Source organism: Dendrobates tinctorius, unplaced genomic scaffold, assembly GCF_039654945.1.
Source record: "Dendrobates tinctorius isolate UK_male_01 unplaced genomic scaffold, ASM3965494v1 ptg000032l, whole genome shotgun sequence".
In the NCBI taxonomy this organism is placed as follows: Eukaryota; Metazoa; Chordata; class Amphibia; order Anura; family Dendrobatidae; genus Dendrobates; species Dendrobates tinctorius.
In genome coordinates this window covers 24,053,601-24,074,571 of record NW_027361700.1, presented here as the reverse complement: position 1 = coordinate 24,074,571, position 20,971 = coordinate 24,053,601, and the positions used below count along the sequence as shown (strand labels likewise).

Sequence of the window (20,971 nt, the reverse complement as noted above, 5' to 3'; positions counted from 1 at the left end):
CGCCAAGGGACGTCGGCAACTAGTTGTACTAGTTCTGCATACCATGTCCGGCCAATCTGGCGTGACTAGGATCACTGGTACTCGTTCTGCTCTGATCTTCTTGATGACCCTCGGGAGCAAGGGGAGAGGGGGAAAGATGTACGGGAGCCGGAACTGGTGCCATGGCAGAACTAGGGCGTCCGCTCCGATGGCGCATGGATCGCACGATCGAGCAACGAATCGAGGAATCTTGTTGTATAGCCTTGAGGCCATGAGACCCACATCCGGAGTGACCCAACAAAGGCAAATCTGCTGAAAGCCTTCCGGATTAAGAGACCACTCTCCCGAGGCAAGGGCTTGGCGACTGAGAAAGTCTGCTGCCCAATTCCAAATGTCCGGGATGAGGATCGCTGAGATGGGCGAACGGTTGGTCTAGGCCCAAATGGAGGATGTGACTCACTTCGTGCATGGCCATCCTGCTCCGAGTACCCCCCTGACGGTTAATATACGCTACAGCTGTGGCGTTGTCGGATTGGATGGGGAGACCTGCGAGGAGATGATGGAAACTCAGTAGGGCTAATTTGATCGCTCGTATCTCCAAGATGTTGATGGGGAGACGTGACTCCCGAATTGACCAACGACCCTGTGCCGTGTGGTGACGAAACACCGCACCCCAGAAGACTTGCGTCGGTGGTCACCACCAACCATCGTACTGGGAGAAAAGACCTCCCTTGACTCAGGGAGGATTTCAGTGTCCACCACTTGAGGGCTTGTCTGATCCGTAGGGACAGAAGGCACCAACGGTCCAGGGAAGACGGGTTCTTGCCCCAAGTCAACAGCAAGGCTTGTTGCAAAGGGCGGAGATGGAATTGTGCAAATGGCACTGCTTCCATTGCTGCCACCACCTTTCTGAGAACGCTCATGCTGAAACGAAAAGAATGAGGCCAGACGGGAAAGAGTCCACGCTGCCTGTTGCAAACCTCAGACCTTCTCTGGAGGGAGAATGACCAACCCGCGGGAAGTGTCCAAGACCATTCCCAAAAGGGTAATCTGCTGGACCGGTGTTGGGGGAAGACTTCTCGAAATTTATCTTCCGACCCAGGCGAGAAAGTATCTGTGATATCCATGGATTTCTCGCAGGCTGGAAGGGATGGACCCTTGATTAGCAGGTCGTCCAGATACGGCAGTAACACCACTCCCCGAGCGTGGAGAATGGCCATGACAGCCGCCATGGCCTTGGTATAGACCCTGGGGGGTGATGGCGAGACCAAACGGCAAGGCCAAAGGGCAAGGCAACGAACTAGAAGTGTTCTTCTCGAATTGCAAAACGCAGGAACTGCTGGATGATAGGGGCTCTCCCCTTTTGCATGGAGGCGACACCGACCGGAGGAATTCCATTCGGAATTGCCGTACTTTGACAAACTGGTTTAACAGCCTGATGTCCAGTATGGACCGCATCGTTCCTTCCTTCTTTGGAACCACAAAGAAAGATTTGAATAAAAACCGCTGAACCATTCTGAATGACAGCAGACGGCCGCCTACTTTGTCGGTGTCTGCCGGATACCACAGCAAGTCATTGAGTAGAGGATCTATGGGATCTGCTTCCTTAGATCCAGATGCTGTCAGCCTGGGTTTCCAAGAGCGGTTAGGTCTGTGAGAGACCTGGGAACCTTTGTCTCCCCGCGGGAAACGACCTGATCTGGAAGAGAAGGTTGTGGAGGACCAGCTGGAGCTGTTGCGAAAAAAGGTCGAAAAACGAGTCGGCTGTTGATTCCGAAAAATGCCGGGCAGCCCCTTGTTGGGGAATAAACCTACTCTTACCCCCGGAAGTGTCAGAAATGAGCTGGTCAAGTTTCTTGTCCAAACAGGAGACCAGTTTGATACGGCAGAAAAGTATTTAATCTCTTGGAGGTGGAATCTGCCCGCCAGTTGCGTACCCATAGGGCTCTCTGATGGAGACTGCATTAGCGGCTGCCTTAGCAGCGCAATTAGCGGCATTCTAAAGAGGCGTCTACTGCAAAATCCCCTGCGTGAATTATCTGCTTGGAAGGCAGTAATTAAGACTTCTGCCCAAGTGGCCATGCCTTAAGCCACTCAAGTCGCCGCTAAAGATGGGAAGAAAAGCCGCTCCTGAAGCTCCAAAAACTGAACTGGCGAGGTAGCCAAATTGACGATCGGAGGGGTTTCTGACTGAAGAGCCCTCAGAAACGGATCGAAGCGTTTTAGGAGCAAGGCATAATACAGGAGAATCCACCGAGAGGGAGTGTAACCAATCCTTCAGCAGATATGGAGTAAAGGGGTATTCAGCCTCGATAGGCTTTTGCCCTGTGAACCGCTTATGTGGTTGGTTCCTACGTTTCTAGACAATGTCCTTCTACTCCGGATGGCAGGCAAATACCCTGCGTAAAAGTTTAGTCTTCTTAAAGGAGATAACGTGTTCCGGAGCAGGGACTCGAATTCAGAGACATGTTCTCTGCGAACATTAGGAGAGGGAGAGCGAGAGACAGAACTAGCAGATGCTGAATCGCGAGCGTGACTAGGGGACGCGTCATTGGTCTGCTTCTAGAGACCCGAGGATCCCTTGAACGAGCATGGTCCCTGCAGGCGGACGGTTCCCGGCCGTCACCAAAGCCTTCCTTGGGCGGTAAAGATGCGTTATGACTTAAAGAGGATTCATGGAGGAGTCTATAGCCTTGGTCGGTGACTCCACAGACCGTGACAAGGATACGGCCCACACAGAGGGACTAAACGCAGGGAGCACCTCGCAGCAGCGGCGGATGGCGTTTTAGCACAAGCCGGGACACAATCCGTGCATAGTGGATTAGTCTGGGTACTGGACAAGGCAGTCTTGCAAGAGGTACCAGCGGTAAAGAACGCAGTGTGCTTATTAGCTCCCTTTTTGCTTCCTTAGACTGAGACATAGTGCCCGTGAAAGGGTTACAAGCAGAGCCCGGGCTGCAGGGAATGTGCAGCGAAGGGGTTAAGCTTTGCTCTGAGGCAGATGCAGCTTACCCACGGTCCTGATGTTGTGTCCCTGGGAAGAATATTGGTGGCCCTGTAGTGTCACCAGGTGTTGTCCATCCGTGCGCGCACCCACCGCAGCCGTCCCAGAGCCCAAGGGGCAGAGAAGTGGTTAAAGACATGGCCCCTGAGACAACAGGGCGTGTCTCGTACAGAGCGAGAGGCGCCAAAGACGTGGGCGGTGGTGCTAACGGTGGGCGGCGTTATGTAAATTGCGGCCTAGTAGGCCAAGAAGCCGGGGACTAAATTTTTGGGCCTACCCGCGGCGAGCGTCGGCTGAAGGGGGAAGCGGGGGGCCGCGGCGGGGCGCCGGTATGCCGCCGCTGAGACTCTGTCAGCACTTCTCCCAGGGACCAGGATCCGACCCCATACCTCCAACCCGATGCTCGCGCAGTCTGCGCTGTCCAGGAGCCTGCAGGTTTCATCCCATCTCAGATCCTGAGGTAAAAAAGCTACTGGACGATGTAGCAGAGCCGGAGAGGTTGTTACAGGGGTATTTGCTCAATCGGCCCACCCTACGGGCAGGGGGACGGAGAGCTATGGGGCTGATTCAGGGCATCCGAAAGCGCTGGTCAAGTCTTCTCCGTGCGTTCCGTGTTCTCACCCTCCTATCCGTGTGGGGTACTGGGACCGTAAAGGAACCATCGCCAGAAGAATCAGCCCCAGTCGTCGCAGGAAAGTGTACGGGGAGGTAAACTCCGCGTGCTTGCCTGTTGTTGGTTCAGGGGAGAGCGGGCCGTAGAAAGGAACCATCGCCCCCTTCACTCCGTTAATTAAAAAATAAAAATTTACAGAAAATTCAAAAATAAAATAAAAATGGTGGGGTCTGAAGCCAGACCCAAGTGCCTCCTACAGACACCAAGCAAGAACTGGAGAAATCTCATCCAGCCAGAGGGTGTATACTGCAGGGGAGGAGCTAACTTTTTTCTGTGTTTACTTAGTGTCCTCCTAGTGGCAAGCAGCATAACACCCACTGTCTCTGTGCCCCCCAATGAGGCGTAGGAGAAATCAACAGTACAGTCCGCTGACCACACAAAAACAAGTCCATCACACAGCTCAAATCGAAGGAAAAATTAAAATGCTACAAGTCTCTGAAAATGATGGTACAAACCAAGAGTTTTTTGCAAACATATGAATTAATCCTCTATTCCTATGCAATTAGGCTCGTAAGTGAAATGGTGGGCTTATCTGTGCTCTTGTGGTTCTCGACTGCTCGTTGCTCTCCAAGTCAGTGGAGACAGAAGTAACATCAGTCAGAAGAACCTGTGCCTCCGCTGTCAGTCACAAAGCAGGGGAGGAAACGGCCAGGAGAAGCCAGGAACAGCAAGTGCACTGGTGGGCATATCACTGTACTTGCGGCTCTCATTGCCACAAGATTCCTCTCACCTGCCGTCGCCCCCAATTTCTTGACTGACAGAGGTGATGTGGTGCAGCAGAACTTCTTTCTACCCTAAAAATGTAGACGAGTTGAGAACCATAAGTGCACTGATATGTCCACCAGTCCACTTGTGAGCCTAATTTTCATAGAAATAAAACATGAATTTTGGTGCAACGGAGCCAAAAATGTGTTTCTTGTCCTACCCTGCAGTACCTCAGGTTTCCTAGGTGCATCGTACGGACAGGCTAGCTGTAAATGAGAACATGACCTCTTCCCACAACATGAAACTTCTAATTTCACACACAAGACTTTGGTGATACCTACTTCGGATTCCTCAGCGCTCTCGTAGTCCGTCAGCACAGCTGCGAGATACAAAAATATATTTAAAAGCAATGTTGCTACAAAGGCAGGAGCACATTTACAATCACTACAGGGCCATGCTCGTCCCAATCATCAATAATTACGCTGGGCTGAGTCTCTATAGAAATGTCGAGCGCTACTACACAAACAGGCAATCACAAGACAAATGAACTCTTGTGCAGTCATGCAATCACTGCCTGATACCATCATGAGCCTCATGGTGAAGCAAGAAAAAGCAAATGTCCCTTATTTTTCTATAGCTTATCCTGCACTCTGGTCAACAACAGGGATTTAAGGCCCCTGATTATCAGCTATGGTGCAGGTCACAAAGGACAAACCCCACTTATCTACATTTTTGGGATTGCAGACACGGTATATTGTGGCACAAGTAATATGAAGATCCCATACAGTAATTATCGAGTGTTAGCAGAAATGTAAAACTGTAGTCCCCAATAAACAGATGGCTTCTTTCTGTGGACTGGTTGTGTGCAGGTAAGTGTATACTTATATTTTCCAGCTTTAGGTTTACATTAGACACATTATAGTACATGGCGTATTACTATAATCCGAGTACACCATACAGGACACTCTCTACTCACCATCTCCTTCTATCCCGTCTTCACTCTCCTGCAAGGCCAAAGGAAAAAAAAAATCATTACTAGAAATGTTTCAATAATTTACATAAAACCAGCAAATAGTTATTATCCACCCTTGCCAAGTCATCGTAACCACAAGAACATGTTAGCAGGTTTCTGAGCTCTGCTACATCTGTCAACTGCTGTGCCCTGGAAAAAGGTTTTAAGCTATAGGCAATAAAGGGTTAATCCTACATTGCGGGGCAGCGGTGCCAGTGACATCAGGTCTGGCACCTGCTAATCATGCACTTGTCCTGGCAGGAATGGCACAGCCATCGCATTGTAATGAATAGAACAGGTGCACAATACCCATCTGATAATAAAGGGTCAGGCTCAGGGACATGACATGGTCCCATCAGACACCTGAACATTTAGTTGAATATGGATCAGGAGAATTAAAGTTTTTATAAAAAGTATGTGGCCTACAAGTGACTAAGGGATACATCTTTAGAAAAATCTTTATCAGGTTACATATAGTGGCAGGAGATTTTCATAGGGATTATAATCATGCTCACAGGCTCCGTTGCAAGGAAAAATTGGCTCCTTTATGCCAACCTTCAACATTTCAAAGTTTAAAGAGCTTCACAGGAGATGCCAAGTAGTAAGGCTGATGGTCACCGAGGCTGGTCACTGACTGCAGCCGGCACAGGCTGATTTGTATTGCCTGAAGGCTAACCACCGAACCATTGGTGCTGGAGCAGTGGGGGATACACTGTAGTTCCATTTGTGCTTCACGTTTTTTTTAATCACCTCCGACAAACTCCTTCAAAGATTAGAACAACCCCTTCTTAAGGCCCTGTCACACATAGCGACTCACCAGCGATCCCGACAACGATATCAACATGTCAGGATCGCTGGTGAGTTCGCTACTTGATCGCTGGTGAGCCGTCAAACAGATTAGTCAGAAGATAAGTAACTTTGCAAAACTGGGCATTACAGATGTAATTAAAACGTCATACAACATGGGCTCCCGGTATAGGGAGTGCAGAAGGCAAGTGAACACTTTGATGGGTCACCTTTCGGCAAAGGTCTGACTGTGGAATGAAACCAAATAGTGTTCTGGTAAAAGCCAGAAGAATTTACAGAATGACAGCCTTGGAGGTCTGGTCAGAATTTTTCCACTTAAGGAGCCGACAGCTTTCTCGTCCCCCCCACCCAATCCCATATAGATGAACTCTCTGTGGCTAAGTGCACATGTACCGGAACTCTCGCGGAAATCACCGCGAGAATTCCGGAATTCCAGTCCGTGGGAAAATCGCATTTTAAATTCCCGCGATTTTCCCGCAGAAAAACTAGCATTTTGCAAGCGTATTTAGCTTGCAGAATGCTAGCGTTTTCCAAGCGATCTGTAGCATCGCTTGGAGAACTGATTGACAGGTTGGTCACACTCGTCAAACATAGTGTTTGACGAGTGTGACCAACTTTTTACTACTGAGGCCGCCTATGCGGCGTCAGTAGTAAAAAATAGAATGTAAAAAAAAAAAAATAAAAAACGGTGTTATTCTCACCCTCCGACGTCCCGCGCATCCGTTCCCAGTAATCCTTTGCGAAAATGCCCGCGATGACGTCAGTTCTCGCGGGATCGCGACGTCTCGCGGTAATTCGCGATGACGTCGCGCGAATGACCGCGAGACTTCGCGATCCCGCGAGAAGGGACGCCATCGCGAGCATTTTCACAAAGGACTACTGGGAACGAGAGCGTGAAGAGAAGCGGGAAGGCTGCGCGGGACATCGGAGGGTGAGAATAACAATATTTTTTATTTTAAATTCTATTTTTTACAGGGATATGGTACCCAAAGCCAGGAGGACAGTCTCCTCTCCTCCGGACCGTGGGTACCATCCGCAATTGTTCTGCTTACTTTTCGCATGGTGTGCACAGCCACATGCGGGAAGTGGAACAATGCATTCCTATGGGTGCGGGATCGCCGCGATTCCGCAAATTAATGAGCATGCTGCGGTTTTTACCGCAAAGCGATTCCGCCGCGGTAAAAACCGCAGCATTAGCACAGCATTGCGGAATCCCATAGGAATGCATGGGATGCTTATTTTTCGCGTTTTCGCGGCAAAATCGCGCGGTTAAAACCGCCGCGGAAACGCGAAAAAAACGCCACGTGTGAACGCAGCCTAAGTATTCATATATTAATAGGGAGAAAATTAGTCTAGCCAAAACCAGCACATACTGACAACTTTAATCCGTATAGGGCCCTTTATGATTTTTAGTTTTGGGCTAGTTTTTTTCCAGGCCTGTGGAGTAAACAAACCACAGACTCCTCAATTTCCCTGATTCCACCTCCACAGCACTGGTCACTACTGAGCATGTACATAAAGTGCAGCACAAATTCATCTCCACTGAAAGCAGAGATCGTTAGCTCAGGAACAGAAAAGACACTTATAGGACATTTCAGAACTTTCCAGTATTCTGATGAAAACATTTCCAGCCCATCCTGCATTGTATTACTGAACCAATTTATTACATATTTTAGGAGTCAGAGTCGGTCCATTTTATATCAACTCCAACAAAATGGACACGGACTGACTTCACAGCCCCGGTCTTTACACATCCCACAGTCAGTCCGAGTATGGGCCACAGCTCTCCTGACCTGAATTCCACAACTCATATATTCCCATGAGATCAGTGACTAGTCAGGACATCACATTCTATTCTTATACCTGTGAAACCGGCCTAAGATCTTGAGAATAAGGAACAATGCATATTACTGGTGGATACTGGTGGATTTTTTCCCTTGCGAAAGTCCACCACCAATTCCTTGGTTTTCCCGGAATTAATCCTATGGTGTCAGAGGAACCACCTTAGGATTAATTCCGGGAAGACCAAGGAATTGGTGGTGGACTTTCGCAAGGGAAAAAATCCACCAGTAGTGGTGAACATTCAGGGAAATGACATTGAGATAGTCGACACCTATAAGTACCTTGGTGTGATTCTCAATAATAAGCTTGACTGGGCCCATCACTTGGATGCAGTGTACAGGAAGGGCCACAGTAGGCTTTATCTGCTCAGAAGGCTGAGAGCCTTCGGAGTTAGGGGGGGCACTCCTTGCATCCTTCTTCAACTCTGTTGTGGCATCAGTCATCTTCTTTGGTGTGGCGTGCTGGGGTAGTGGCATATCAACCAGGGACAGGAATAGGCTGGACAAACTGATTAGAAGGGCCAGCTCTGTCCTGGGATGCCCCCTTGATCCAGTTCAGGAAGTAGGCGACAGGAGGATACTGGCCAAGGTGAGCTACATGGTGCAGAATGATTCCCATCCCATGCATGAGTCCGTGGCAAAGATGTGCAGTACTGTCAGTGACTGGCTACTTCATCCTAAATGTGAGAGGGAGCGCTATCGAAAGTCCTTCTTTCCTGCTGCAGTTAGGCTGTATAACCAGCACTGTCCAAAACGGAGAACGACCCAAACAGTGAACTGATAGATCCAAAGTTGTGATAGTCCGGTTATATTTTTTTTTTTTTTCGTATATGTACCTACCTACTGTCAATGTAATGCCTTTATGCATCTGTACTTGTTCCTGCCTTGCTGCTGTAATGCTCTGAATTTCCCCATGGTGGGACGATTAAAGGATTATCTTATCTTATATTAGAAAGTCAATGAGCCTTTCACTATGAACATATCCCTTCAACTGGGAAAGGGACATCTGTCCCCAGCAATAGGGCATGGCGGCAGGTTTTATTGTTACCACCACCATAACAGAGTGCCAAAACTTCCAAATGCAATTTTGGAGCAAAATCTCTTTTAAGACAGGGCAGTAAATACAATCATTTTATTTTTAATATCTGTATCTCTGGATATCACATCTGTTCACTATGGCCAACACATTCACATAATTAAAAACAAACAAACCAGAGACTGAGTGTAAAGGTACTGTCACACTTAGCAATGTACCAGCGATCCCAACCAGTGATATGACACGGTCAGGATCGCTGGTACATCGCTAAGTGGTCGCTAGTGAGCTGCCACACAGGCAGATCTCACCAGCAACATCGCTGGGGACGGGGGTCGCTACTTACCTGTCACACTAGGCGATCCTGACGTCCTCCCGCCCGGCTCCACGCTCGTCTCTCCACAGGAAGTGCCGCAGGAAGCTGACGACGAGAAACAGTCCTGGACGTTCTCGCGCGATCAGCGATAACCAGCGGGGGAGCGGGTTGTAGGTAAGTATCAGACACAGCGATATCGCTAGCAATATCGCTATAACGTCACAAGTTATAGCGATATTGCTAGCGATATCGCTTAGTGTGACAGTACCTTAACTCTCTGATCACATCCTTTATATGGGGGAAAACTAGGCCCAAACTTAAATTGTCCACTTTACAAAGACCAAAGAAGGGAGGTGGGGCGGCGTTGCCAGATTTTTTCCTATACTACTTAGCTGGGCAGGCTAAAGCTTTAAGTAAATGGATGCCGGGTAATTGCCTCCCCAATTCTGAAAGCCACCTGCTTCATGCTGCACAAGCGGATTGCCCATTAGGTTTCCTGGAGTTGGAGAAAACTAATGTTCCACGTCTGCTGCCCCTGCTCCGGCTGGCACGATTAATATGGAGGCAAATCAAGAACGTAAATGGGTTTAAAGATTTTATAGATGAAATGCCCCTGTGGAGTAATAACTATTTTCCGGAGTTACGGAATCACCCATCCACCGTTTTTTGGGCTCAGTATGGCGTCTCTTCAATGGGAGACTTGTATGACCAAGGGATCTTAAAGTCTTTTGAACAATTGCAGGTCACACGATATTCCGAGATCTCAATTTTTTCGTTATTTGCAGCGGAGATCGGCTCTTCAATCACATATGACGGGTAGGGGTGTGGACCGTACTATTTCATCTTTACCTCTGATAGGAATCCTTAATTCGCAGGGTCCCCAGGGTCTCACATCCACTTTGTATACATACATGCTATCAGTAGGGGCAGAATCGGCCATAAGCTCTATTAAGAGGAAGTGGGAGCGACTCATCCCTAAGACGCAAAGAGAGGAGTGGGAGGAGATTCTGGAATCTCCAATCGGAGTATCACCATCTATTAATAACAGAATGATACAATTGTATATAATAAATCAATCATATTTGACTCCGATGCGACTTTTTAGGATGGGTCAGCTTCAATCATCAGAATGTATGCGATGTCACTCGCCAGATGCTGATTTTATTCATATGGTGTGGCAATGTCCCACTATCCTACATTACTGGAAAGAGGTGACTACACTACTGACATCCCTGGTGCAGGCCCCTGTCCCTCTAGAGCCATTGGTCTGCTTGTTTGGGGTGTGGGAGGAGGAGATTTGGGATCACTATACTGGGGTCTTCCTGCATGAAACGCTGTTTATGGCACGGAAGGTGCTAGCATTGCGGTGGATGGGGGGTTTATGTCCTTCCCTTAGATTTTGGATCGAGTTGGTAAATTCGATTGTTCCATATGAGCGCATGTTATACCAAAATAGGGGATGCCCGGGCAAATTTGAAAAGATTTGGGAGAGGTGGAATTCCTCTCACCTTACTTCTCTCACCTTACTCACCTTCTCTTCCATCCTCCCAGTGGATGGCCATGGAACAAGGAGGTGGAATAAGATTCTGCAGGTGAACAACTGGCTACGTCAATGGTGCCGTCAGCAACGATTTGGATTTCTGGATCACGGAGTGAATTACTTATACGATGGACTACACCTTACGAAGACTGGAAAGCATGTATTTGGAAGTCGCCTTGCTACACTTGTAAGGAGAGCTTTAAACTAGAACAACATGGGAAGGGAAGCAAAAGACCAGAAAAAGCCTTACACCTGACAAATGGTATTGAGAACTCTGCTATTAGAAGTGGAAAGGAAGAACAAAGACAAAAGAATCTAATTAATAAAAATATTGGAGAAAGAGAAACCAATCACAAACTAAAATGTTTCTATACTAATGCACAAAGCATGGTCAACAAACAAGGAGAATTGGAACTACTAACACAGGAAAAGAAATATGATGTCATTGGAATCACTGAGACTTGGTGGGACGATACACATGATTGGAATACAAGACTAGAAGGATACAACTTATTTGCAAGAAACAGACTTGATAAACGAGGAGGGGGTGTCGCATTGTATGTTAGAAATGCGTATATCTGCACAGAGATTGAAGCTTCAGTGACTGGGAGTTCTGTGGAAACTGTTTGGGTAAGAATACAAGGACAGAACAATGGAAAGGACACCATTGTAGGCATTTACTACAGGCCGCCTGTGCAAGCTGAAGATATGGATGAACTCTTTATGCATCAAATGGCCAAGTTCTCCAAAAAATATGACATAGTTGTCATGGGAGATTTCAACTATCCAGACATTTGTTGGGAATCTTTCTCAGGCAAAACTAACAGGTCAAGGAAATTCTTATCCTCTCTTGCTGACAACTTTATCTTCCAAAAGGTAGGGGAGAAAACAAGGGGAACTGCTACCTTGGATCTAATCCTTATAAACAGGGAGGAAATGGTTGAGGAGGTAAAAGTGGCTGGGACCTTAGGAGGTAGCGACCATGCTATTTTAGAATTTTGGATAACTAGAGGCGGAAGACCTGTGAAGACTCAGACGTCAAGGTTAGATTTCAGAAAGGCAGATTTTAAGGGATTCAGAAAGAGAATTGGAGGGATCCAATAGCTGGATATCCTTAAAGACAAAAATGTCCAGGAAGGATGGGAAATCTTGAAAAATGAAATTCTCAAAGCACAGTTGTTAACAATTCCGAAAAGAGGGAAGAATAGGAAGCATTTAAGGAAACCAGGATGGATGAACACAGAACTTAAGCACATGCTAAAAAGGAAGAAAGAAATGTTTATAAAATGGAAAGAGGGAGGCATATCTAAAGAAGAATATAATGCTGTCTGCAGAACCTGCAGGGCACAAATCAGATTATCTAAAGCTGAAAATGAATTGAGGCTTGCAAGAGATGTCAAAAGCAATAATAAAGGATTTTGGGGATATGTCAAAAGTAAAAGAAAAGTCAAAGATGCTATAGGATTTTTACAGGATGAAAATGATGAAATGGTAAGACAGGATGTTGAGAAGGCTGAACTTTTAAATTCCTATTTTGCATCTGTTTTCTCTCAGAAAGGAAATGCAACATCAACTGTTCTTCACTGTCCTATTAAGGGAATAGAAGAATCCAGGATATCTATAAACAGAAAGATAGTGAGGAAACACTTAGCTAACCTAAATGAATTCAAGTCTCCAGGTCAAGATGAATTACACCCCAGAGTACTGAAGGAGGTAGCAGAAGAAATTTTTGAACCCCTCTCCATAATCTTTGAAAATTCTTGGAGAACAGGAGAAGTGCCAGAAGACTGGAGAAGAGCAAATGTTGTTCCTATCTTCAAAAAGGGGAAGAAGGTGGACCCAGGCAACTATAGGCCGGTGAGTCTGACTTCTATACCAGGAAAGATCTTTGAACAAATTATTAAACAACATGTATGTCAATACCTGGATAAGAATGAAGTGATTAAACAGAGTCAGCATGGGTTTGTAACTAATAAGTCTTGTCAGACTAACTTAATTTCCTTCTACGACGGTATCACTGATTGGGTGGATCAAGGAAATGCTGTAGATATAGTATATCTTGACTTCAGCAAAGCATTTGACAAAGTCTCTCATACAATCCTTATTGAAAAAATGACTAAGTATGGAATGGACAAGGCAACTGTTAGGTGGATTCATAACTGGCTTAGTGATCGGACCCAAAGAGTGGTCGTAAATGGCTGCACATCCAGTTGGAAGAATGTCTCAAGTGGGGTACCACAGGGCTCTGTCCTGGGCCCTGTATTGTTGAACATCTTTATCAACGATTTAGATGAAGGAATTGAGGGTAAACTGATTAAATTTGCTGATGACACTAAGCTAGGAGGGATAGCTAATACTAGAGAAGAGAGAGAGAGGATTCAAAAAGATTTAAATAAACTGGAGAAGTGGGCAGCAACTAACAGAATGGTTTTTAACAGGGAGAAATGCAAAGTACTACATCTGGGCAATAAAAATGAAAAAAGCATATACAGAATGGGAGGAATAGGGCTAAGTGACAGCACATGTGAAAAAGACTTGGGTATACTAATAGATCACAGACTGAATATGAGTCAACAGTGTGATGCAGCAGCAAAAAAGGCAAATGCAATTCTAGGATGTATTAACAGAAGCATACAGTCTAGATCACGTGAAGTCATTATTTCCCTCTACTCCTCTTTGGTCAGACCTCATCTGGAATATTGTGTCCAGTTATGGGCACCACATTTTAAAAAAGACATCAACAAACTGGAGCAAGTTCAGAAAAGAGCGACCAGAATGGTGACCGGTCTGCAAACCCTGTCTTATGAGGAAAGGTTGCAGGATTTGGGAATGTTTAGTTTGCAAAAGAGAAGACTGAGAGGAGACTTAATAGCTGTCTACAAATATCTAAAGGGCTGTCACATTGTAGAAGGATCAACTTTATTCTCATTTGCACAAGGAAAGACTAGAAGCAATGGGATGAAACTGAATGGGAGGAGACACAGATTAGATATTAGAAAAAACTTTTTGACAGTTAGAGTGATCAATGAGTGGAACAGGCTGCCACGAGAAGTGGTGAGTTCTCCTTCAATGGAAGTCTTCAAACAGAGGCTGGACAGACATCTGACCGGGATGATTTAGCGAATCCTGCTTTGAGCAGGGGGTTGGACCAGATGGCCCAGGAGGTCCCTTCCAACTCTACGATTCTATGATTCTACTTTGCAAGGCTGAGACATCACACGCGACATAATACGATATAGGAAACCAGGCTGCGGAAATAGGAGATACTAGGTGATGTAGTGGTAGTTTAGGGAATTTTAGTAAGATTTTATTTCTGAATGATACGACAAGGTTTGTGAAATTGGATTGATATACATGCTGGAAAACGTATAGCCAATTATCCTTATGTATGCTTGGAAGGATAAGTACCTTGTTTATCTATAAGACTGTGCAATTTCTTTGCATTATATTTTACAATAGACGGAAACATGTGTGCTATGTATAATGCTTGTTATCATAAGCCATTTTGTATGTTGTACATTCTTTGTGTCCTGAGGTTCAATAAACGAATTTAAAAAAAAACGAAAAAAGAAACCAAGTGTAGCCTTATTATCACACAACTCACACTTTGCAATTTAGCTGCGCACTGTGTGGCATTTAGGATTTGCAACACCAATGAATTACCTAATTATCATAATACCTAATGAGAGAAAAGAGGCTGCCAACCCCATTCACAATCACTACTTCTGATCTTGGTCCCCACATAGACCTCACCTTACTACAAGACTGTCCCTGATGATAAATGGCCACTATAGCCAACAAATGTGTCGGGAGGACCTTTTCAATCCAAGGATGTGTGTCTTATAAATTATTATTTTGTCTCTCCCACTGAGAACAATCTTTTTTGTTAGCCATTAAATAGTCCCTCCTCCCATCAAAGTTTTTATACTGTAACATACTGTAGTCATCATATTATATAGCACCGTGTACTTACAATTACTCATTTTACCTTTCTACCCAGCTAATTCTTTTCTCTGCTCTTAAGAGCCTGTCACACTAAGCGATATCGCTAGCAATATCGCTATAACGTCACCGGTTTTGTGATGCAGCAGCGATATTGCTAGTGATATCGCTATGTCTGTTACTTACCTCTGACTGCTCCCCCGCTGGTTATCGTTGATCGCGCGAGAACGTCCTGGACCGTTTCTCGTCGTCAGCTTCCTGCTGGGGCTTCCTGCTGTGGAGACTAGCAACAGGACGTCAGGATCGCCTCGTCTGACAAGTAAGTAGCGACCCCCGACCCCTGCGATGTCGCTGGTGAGATCTGCCTGTGTGGCAGCTCACTAGCGACCACTTAGCGATGCACCAGCGATCCTGACCACGTCATATCGCTGATCGGGATCGCTGGTGCATCGCTAAGTGTGACCGTACCTTTAGTAGATACAGGAAGTCTCTGGTCCCTGCAGTTATCATTCCCTTCTTCAGCTCCTGACAAGGACTTTAACAGTGACTTACGAGTCATGCAGGGAAAATTGACCTATTGTTTCTACATAGAGCTTAGAAGGACTCCGCTAGTCAGTTTTAAATCACGTGATGTCATAGATCTAATGGAAAAGAGAAGAATTAGCTGGGTAAAAGGGCAAAATGAGCAATTGAAAATACACAGTGCTGTATAATATGATGACTGCAATATATTAAGATGATAAAAGTTTGATAGGAGGAGGAACTTCTTTAAAAGGTAGAACTATCAGATAGTATATTGTTTCTTACACTGAGAATCAATTTTTAGCTGGCGAAGACAGTACCAAAACCTTTTCTTTGTTTAGATCTTTAACACAAGGAAACATCCAGCACCTTCCACAACTGGGGAATCATGTGGGGAGTGGGGGGAATAACACGTTTCAGAAGAGCTGGACACCAGAATGGACCAAAATATCAGTCAGGTCATTAAAGTCATTAGAAATTCCCTGGGGAGCCGCTTGCTTTTGGATACCAGTCTGCTGGATCTCAGAACCATGCCCAGGCCATGTGGGCCTCACCTGGGGAGTCAGGGCATGCCACTAATGGTGAGCAGCTTTCCCCATAGCAGGAGGCTGGGCCTCACCCGGGGAGTCAGAGCAGGGTATGCCACTAATGGTGAGCAGCTTTCCCCATAGCAGGTGGATGGGCCTCACCCGGGGAGTCAGAGCAGGGTATGCCACTAATGGTGAGCAGCTTTCCCCATGGCAGGTGGCTGGGCCTCACCTGGGGAGTCAGAGCAGGGTATGCCACTAATGGTGAGCAGCTTTCCCCATGGCAGGTGGCTGGGCCTCACCTGGGGAGTCAGAGCAGGGTATGCTACTAATGGTGAGCAGCTTTCCCCATGGCAGGTGGCTGGGCCTCACCTGAGGAGTCAGAGCAGGGTATGCCACTAATGGTGAGCAGCTTTCCCCATGGCAGGTGGCTGGGCCTCACCTGGGGAGTCAGAGCAAAGTATGCCACTAATGGTGAGCAGCTTTCCCCTTGGCAGGTGGCTGGGCTTCACCTGGGGAGTCAGAGCAGGGCATGCCACTAATGGTGAACAGCTTTCCCCATAGCAGGTGGCTGGGCCTCACCTGGGGAGTCAGAGCAAGGTATGCCACTAATGGTGAGCAGCTTTCCCCATGGCAGGTGGCTGGGCCTCACCTGCGGAGTCAGAGCAGGGTATGCCACTAATGGTGACCAGCTTTCCCCATGGCAGGAGGCTGGGCCTCACCTGGGGAGTCACGGCAGGGTATGCCACTAATGGTGAGCAGCTTTCCCCATGGCAGGTGGCTGGGCCTCACCTGGGGAGTCAGAGCAGGGTATGCCACTAATGGTGAGCAGCTTTCCCCATGGCAGGTGGCTGGGCCTCACCTGGGGAGTCAGAGCAGGGTAAGCCACTAATAGTGAGCAGCTTTCCCCATGGCAGGTGGCTGGGCCTCACCTGGGGAGTCAGGTCAGGGTATGCCACTAATGATGAGCAGCTTTCCCCATAGCAGGTGACTGGACCTCACCTGGGGAGTCAGGTCAGGGTATGCCACTAATGGTGAGCAGCTTTCCCCATGGCAGGTGGCTGGGCCTCACCTGGGGAGTCAGGTCAGGGTATGCCACTAATGGTGAGCAGCTTTCCCCATGGCAGGTGGCTGGGCCTCACCTGTGGAGTCAGGTCAGGGTATGCCACTAATGATGAGCAGCTTTCCCCATAGCAGGTGACTGGACCTCACCTGGGGAGTCAGGTCAGGGTATGCCACTAATGGTGAGCAGCTTTCCCCATGGCAGGTGGCTGGGCCTGACCTGGGGAGTCAGGTCAGGGTATGCCACTAATGGTGAGCAGCTTTCCCCATAGCAGGTGACTGGACCTCACCTGGGGTGTCAGGTCAGGGTATGCCACTAATGGTGAGCAGCTTTCCCCATAGCAGGTGACTGGGCCTCACCTGGGGAGTCAGAGCAGGGTATGCCACTAATGGTGAGCAGCTTTCCCCATGGCAGGTGGCTGGGCCTCACCTGGGGAGTCAGGTCAGGGTATGCCACTAATGGTGAGCAGCTTTCCCCATGGCAGGTGGCTGGGCCTCACCTGGGGTGTCAGGTCAGGGTATGCCACTAATGGTGAGCAGCTTTCCCCATAGCAGGTGACTGTACCTCACCTGGGGAGTCAGAGCAGGGTATGCCACTAATTGTGAGCAGCTTTCCCCATGGCAGGTGGCTGGGCCTCACCTGGGGAGTCAGGGTATGCCACTAATGGTGAGCAGCTTTCCCCATGACAGGTGGCTGGGCCTCACCCGGGGAGTCAGAGCAGGGTATGCCACTAATGGTGAGCAGCTTTCCCCATGGCAGGTGGCTGGGCCTCACCTGTGGAGTCAGGTCAGGGTATGCCACTAATGGTGAGCAGCTTTCCCCATGACAGGTGGCTGGGCCTCACCTGGGGAGTCAGAGCAGGGTATGCCACTAATGGTGAGCAGCTTTCCCCATGGCAGGTGGCTGGGCCTCACCTGGGGAGTCAGAGCAGGGTATGCCACTAATGGTGAGCAGCTTTCCCCATGGCAGGTGGCTGGGCCTCACCTGGGGAGTCAGAGCAGGGTATGCCACTAATGGTGAGCAGCTTTCCCCTTGGCAGGTGGCTGGGCTTCACCTGGGGAGTCAGAGCAGGGTATGCCACTAATGGTGAACAGCTTTCCCCATAGCAGGTGGCTGGGCCTCACCTGGGGAGTCAGAGCAGGGTATGCCACTAATGGTGAGCAGCTTTCCCCATGGCAGGTGGCTGGGCCTCACCTGGGGAGTCAGAGCAGGGTATGCCACTAATGGTGAGCAGCTTTCCCCATGGCAGGTGGCTGGGCCTCACCTGGGGAGTCAGGTCAGGGTATGCCACTAATGGTGAGCAGCTTTCCCCATAGCAGGTGACTGTACCTCACCTGGGGTGTCAGGTCAGGGTATGCCACTAATGGTGAGCAGCTTTCCCCATAGCAGGTGACTGGGCCTCACCTGGGGAGTCAGAGCAGGGTATGCCACTAATGGTGAGCAGCTTTCCCCATGGCAGGTGGCTGAGCCTCACCTGGGGAGTCAGGGTATGCCACTAATGGTGAGCAGCTTTCCCCATGACAGGTGGCTGGGCCTCACCTTGGGAGTCAGAGCAGGGTATGCCACTAATGGTGAGCAGCTTTCCCCATGGCAGGTGGCTGGGCCTCACCTGGGGAGTCAGGTCAGGGTATGCCACTAATGGTGAGCAGCTTTCCCCATGGCAGGTGGCTGGGCCTCACCTGGGGAGTCAGAGCAGGGTATGCCACTAATGGTGAGCAGCTTTCCCCATGGCAGGTGGCTGGGCCTCACCTGGGGAGTCAGAGCAGGGTATGCCACTAATGGTGAGCAGCTTTCCCCATGGCAGGTGGCTGGGCCTCACCTGGGGAGTCAGAGCAGGGTATGCCACTAATGGTGAGCAGCTTTCCCCTTGGCAGGTGGCTGGGCTTCACCTGGGGAGTCAGAGCAGGGTATGCCACTAATGGTGAACAGCTTTCCCCATAGCAGGTGGCTGGGCCTCACCTGGGGAGTCAGAGCAGGGTATGCCACTAATGGTGAGCAGCTTTCCCCATGGCAGGTGGCTGGGCCTCACCTGGGGAGTCAGAGCAGGGTATGCCACTAATGGTGAGCAGCTTTCCCCATGGCAGGTGGCTGGGCCTCACCTGGGGAGTCAGGTCAGGGTATGCCACTAATGGTGAGCAGCTTTCCCCATAGCAGGTGACTGTACCTCACCTGGGGTGTCAGGTCAGGGTATGCCACTAATGGTGAGCAGCTTTCCCCATAGCAGGTGACTGGGCCTCACCTGGGGAGTCAGAGCAGGGTATGCCACTAATGGTGAGCAGCTTTCCCCATGGCAGGTGGCTTTGCCTCACCTGGGGAGTCAGGGTATGCCACTAATGGTGAGCAGCTTTCCCCATGACAGGTGGCTGGGCCTCACCTTGGGAGTCAGAGCAGGGTATGCCACTAATGGTGAGCAGCTTTCCCCATGGCAGGTGGCTGGGCCTCACCTGGGGAGTCAGGTCAGGGTATGCCACTAATGGTGAGCAGCTTTCCCCATGGCAGGTGGCTGGGCCTCACCTGGGGAGTCAGAGCAGGGTATGCCACTAATGGTGAGCAGCTTTCCCCATGACAGGTGGCTGGGCCTCACCTGGGGAGTCAGAGCAGGGTATGCCACTAATGGTGTGCAGCTTTCCCCATGGCAGGTGGCTGGGCCTCACCTGGGGAGTCAGAGCAGGGTATGCCACTAATCGTGAGCAGCTTTCCCCACGTCAGGTGGCTGGGCCTCACCTGGGGAGTCAGAGCAGGGTATGCCACTAATCGTGAGCAGCTTTCCCCATGGCAGGTGGCTGGGCCTCACCTGGGGAGTCAGAGCAGGGTATGCCACTAATGGTGAGCAGCTTTCCCCATGACAGGTGGCTGGGCCTCACCTGGGGAGTCAGAGCAGGGTATGCCACTAATGGTGAGCAGCTTTCCCCACGTCAGGTGGCACATTTCTACAGAGAACAGGAAGCGGCCATATTCTCTGCAGAGAGGAGCTTGCAGCTGCTGGAGTGCATGTATACACACATCTGCGTCCACCTGCTCCTGCCCGGCCTCCATACTCACACACTCAGACTCCTTCCCATCTCTGGCAGCCGCGGCCGGCGCCTCCCCTCTCCTGTTGACCACTTCTCGGCCCTCGGTCCTGCTGGGCTGCCCTGGCCGCTCTGCGGAGACCACGGTGTCACTCCCAGACTCCTCTTCTTCCTCCTCTTCGCTGTCCTGGGACGCACGTCTCCTCCGACGCCTCCTGTCCGCCATGTCGGTAAAGAGAGAATCCGCGGTGTTGCTGAAGGAGAACTACATTTCCCGGTGTGCAATGCGTTCCATGAAACGTTCCATCCGCAAAGAGAAAAGAGATACTACATTTCCCAGCGTCCAATGCACAAAACAATAGCAGGACATCTCGCGATACCTCAGCAGCGCTCTCTCCCCATGATGCTTTGCAGGAATGTAGCAGTGTGTAAGTAGCGGTGACGTCAGCAGTGGCGGGTTAGCTGAGGTGCTGGTGGGGTGAGATACTTCCATCTTATTTTGGGTTTTGTTAGTGTTGCTATGGTAATGGCTAAGTTTGCTGGGCGTAAGTACGTGAGGGACGCCATTTTGCGGCTTGTTTTAGAAACTACAAGCTTATGTTATTACCACGCAATGTGCTGCAAAAAGGGAAAAAACCTAATGAAATGGTAAAAAAATAAAACTCCACCATTGTGAAAAACAATTCTGAAGTTTATAAAAGTGTTTCCTAGGTGTCCTCATCCCTGGTGTCCCCCATCCCTGGTGTCCCCCATCCCTGGCGTCCCTCATCCCTGGTGTCCTCATCCCTGGTGTCCTAATCCATGGTGTCACCCATCCCTGGTGTGCCCATCCCTGGTGTCCCCCATCCCTGGTGTCCTAATCCATGGTGTCACCCATCCCTGGTGTCCCCCATCCCTGGTGTGCCCATCCCTGGTGTCCTCATCCCTGGTGTCCCCCATCCCTGGTGTGCCCATCCCTGGTGTCCTAATCCATGGTGTCCCCCATCCCTAGTGCTC

General features: G+C 49.1%; 1 protein-coding gene across 1 annotated transcript in view; it reads right to left on the bottom strand.

Moving 5' to 3' along the window:
- Window positions 1-20,330, bottom strand: part of CASC3 (CASC3 exon junction complex subunit) — a 69,027-nt gene extending 48,697 nt beyond the window's left edge. The window contains exons 1-3 of the mRNA XM_073572606.1: window positions 20,007-20,330; window positions 5,338-5,365; window positions 4,703-4,740 (exon numbers count right to left, since the gene is read on the bottom strand). Coding sequence (XP_073428707.1) covers window positions 4,703-4,740; window positions 5,338-5,365; window positions 20,007-20,201 — 261 coding nt within the window. The 5' untranslated portion in view covers window positions 20,202-20,330. The remainder of the gene's footprint in view (window positions 1-4,702; window positions 4,741-5,337; window positions 5,366-20,006) is intronic.
- Window positions 20,331-20,971: the final 641 nt, after the last annotated feature.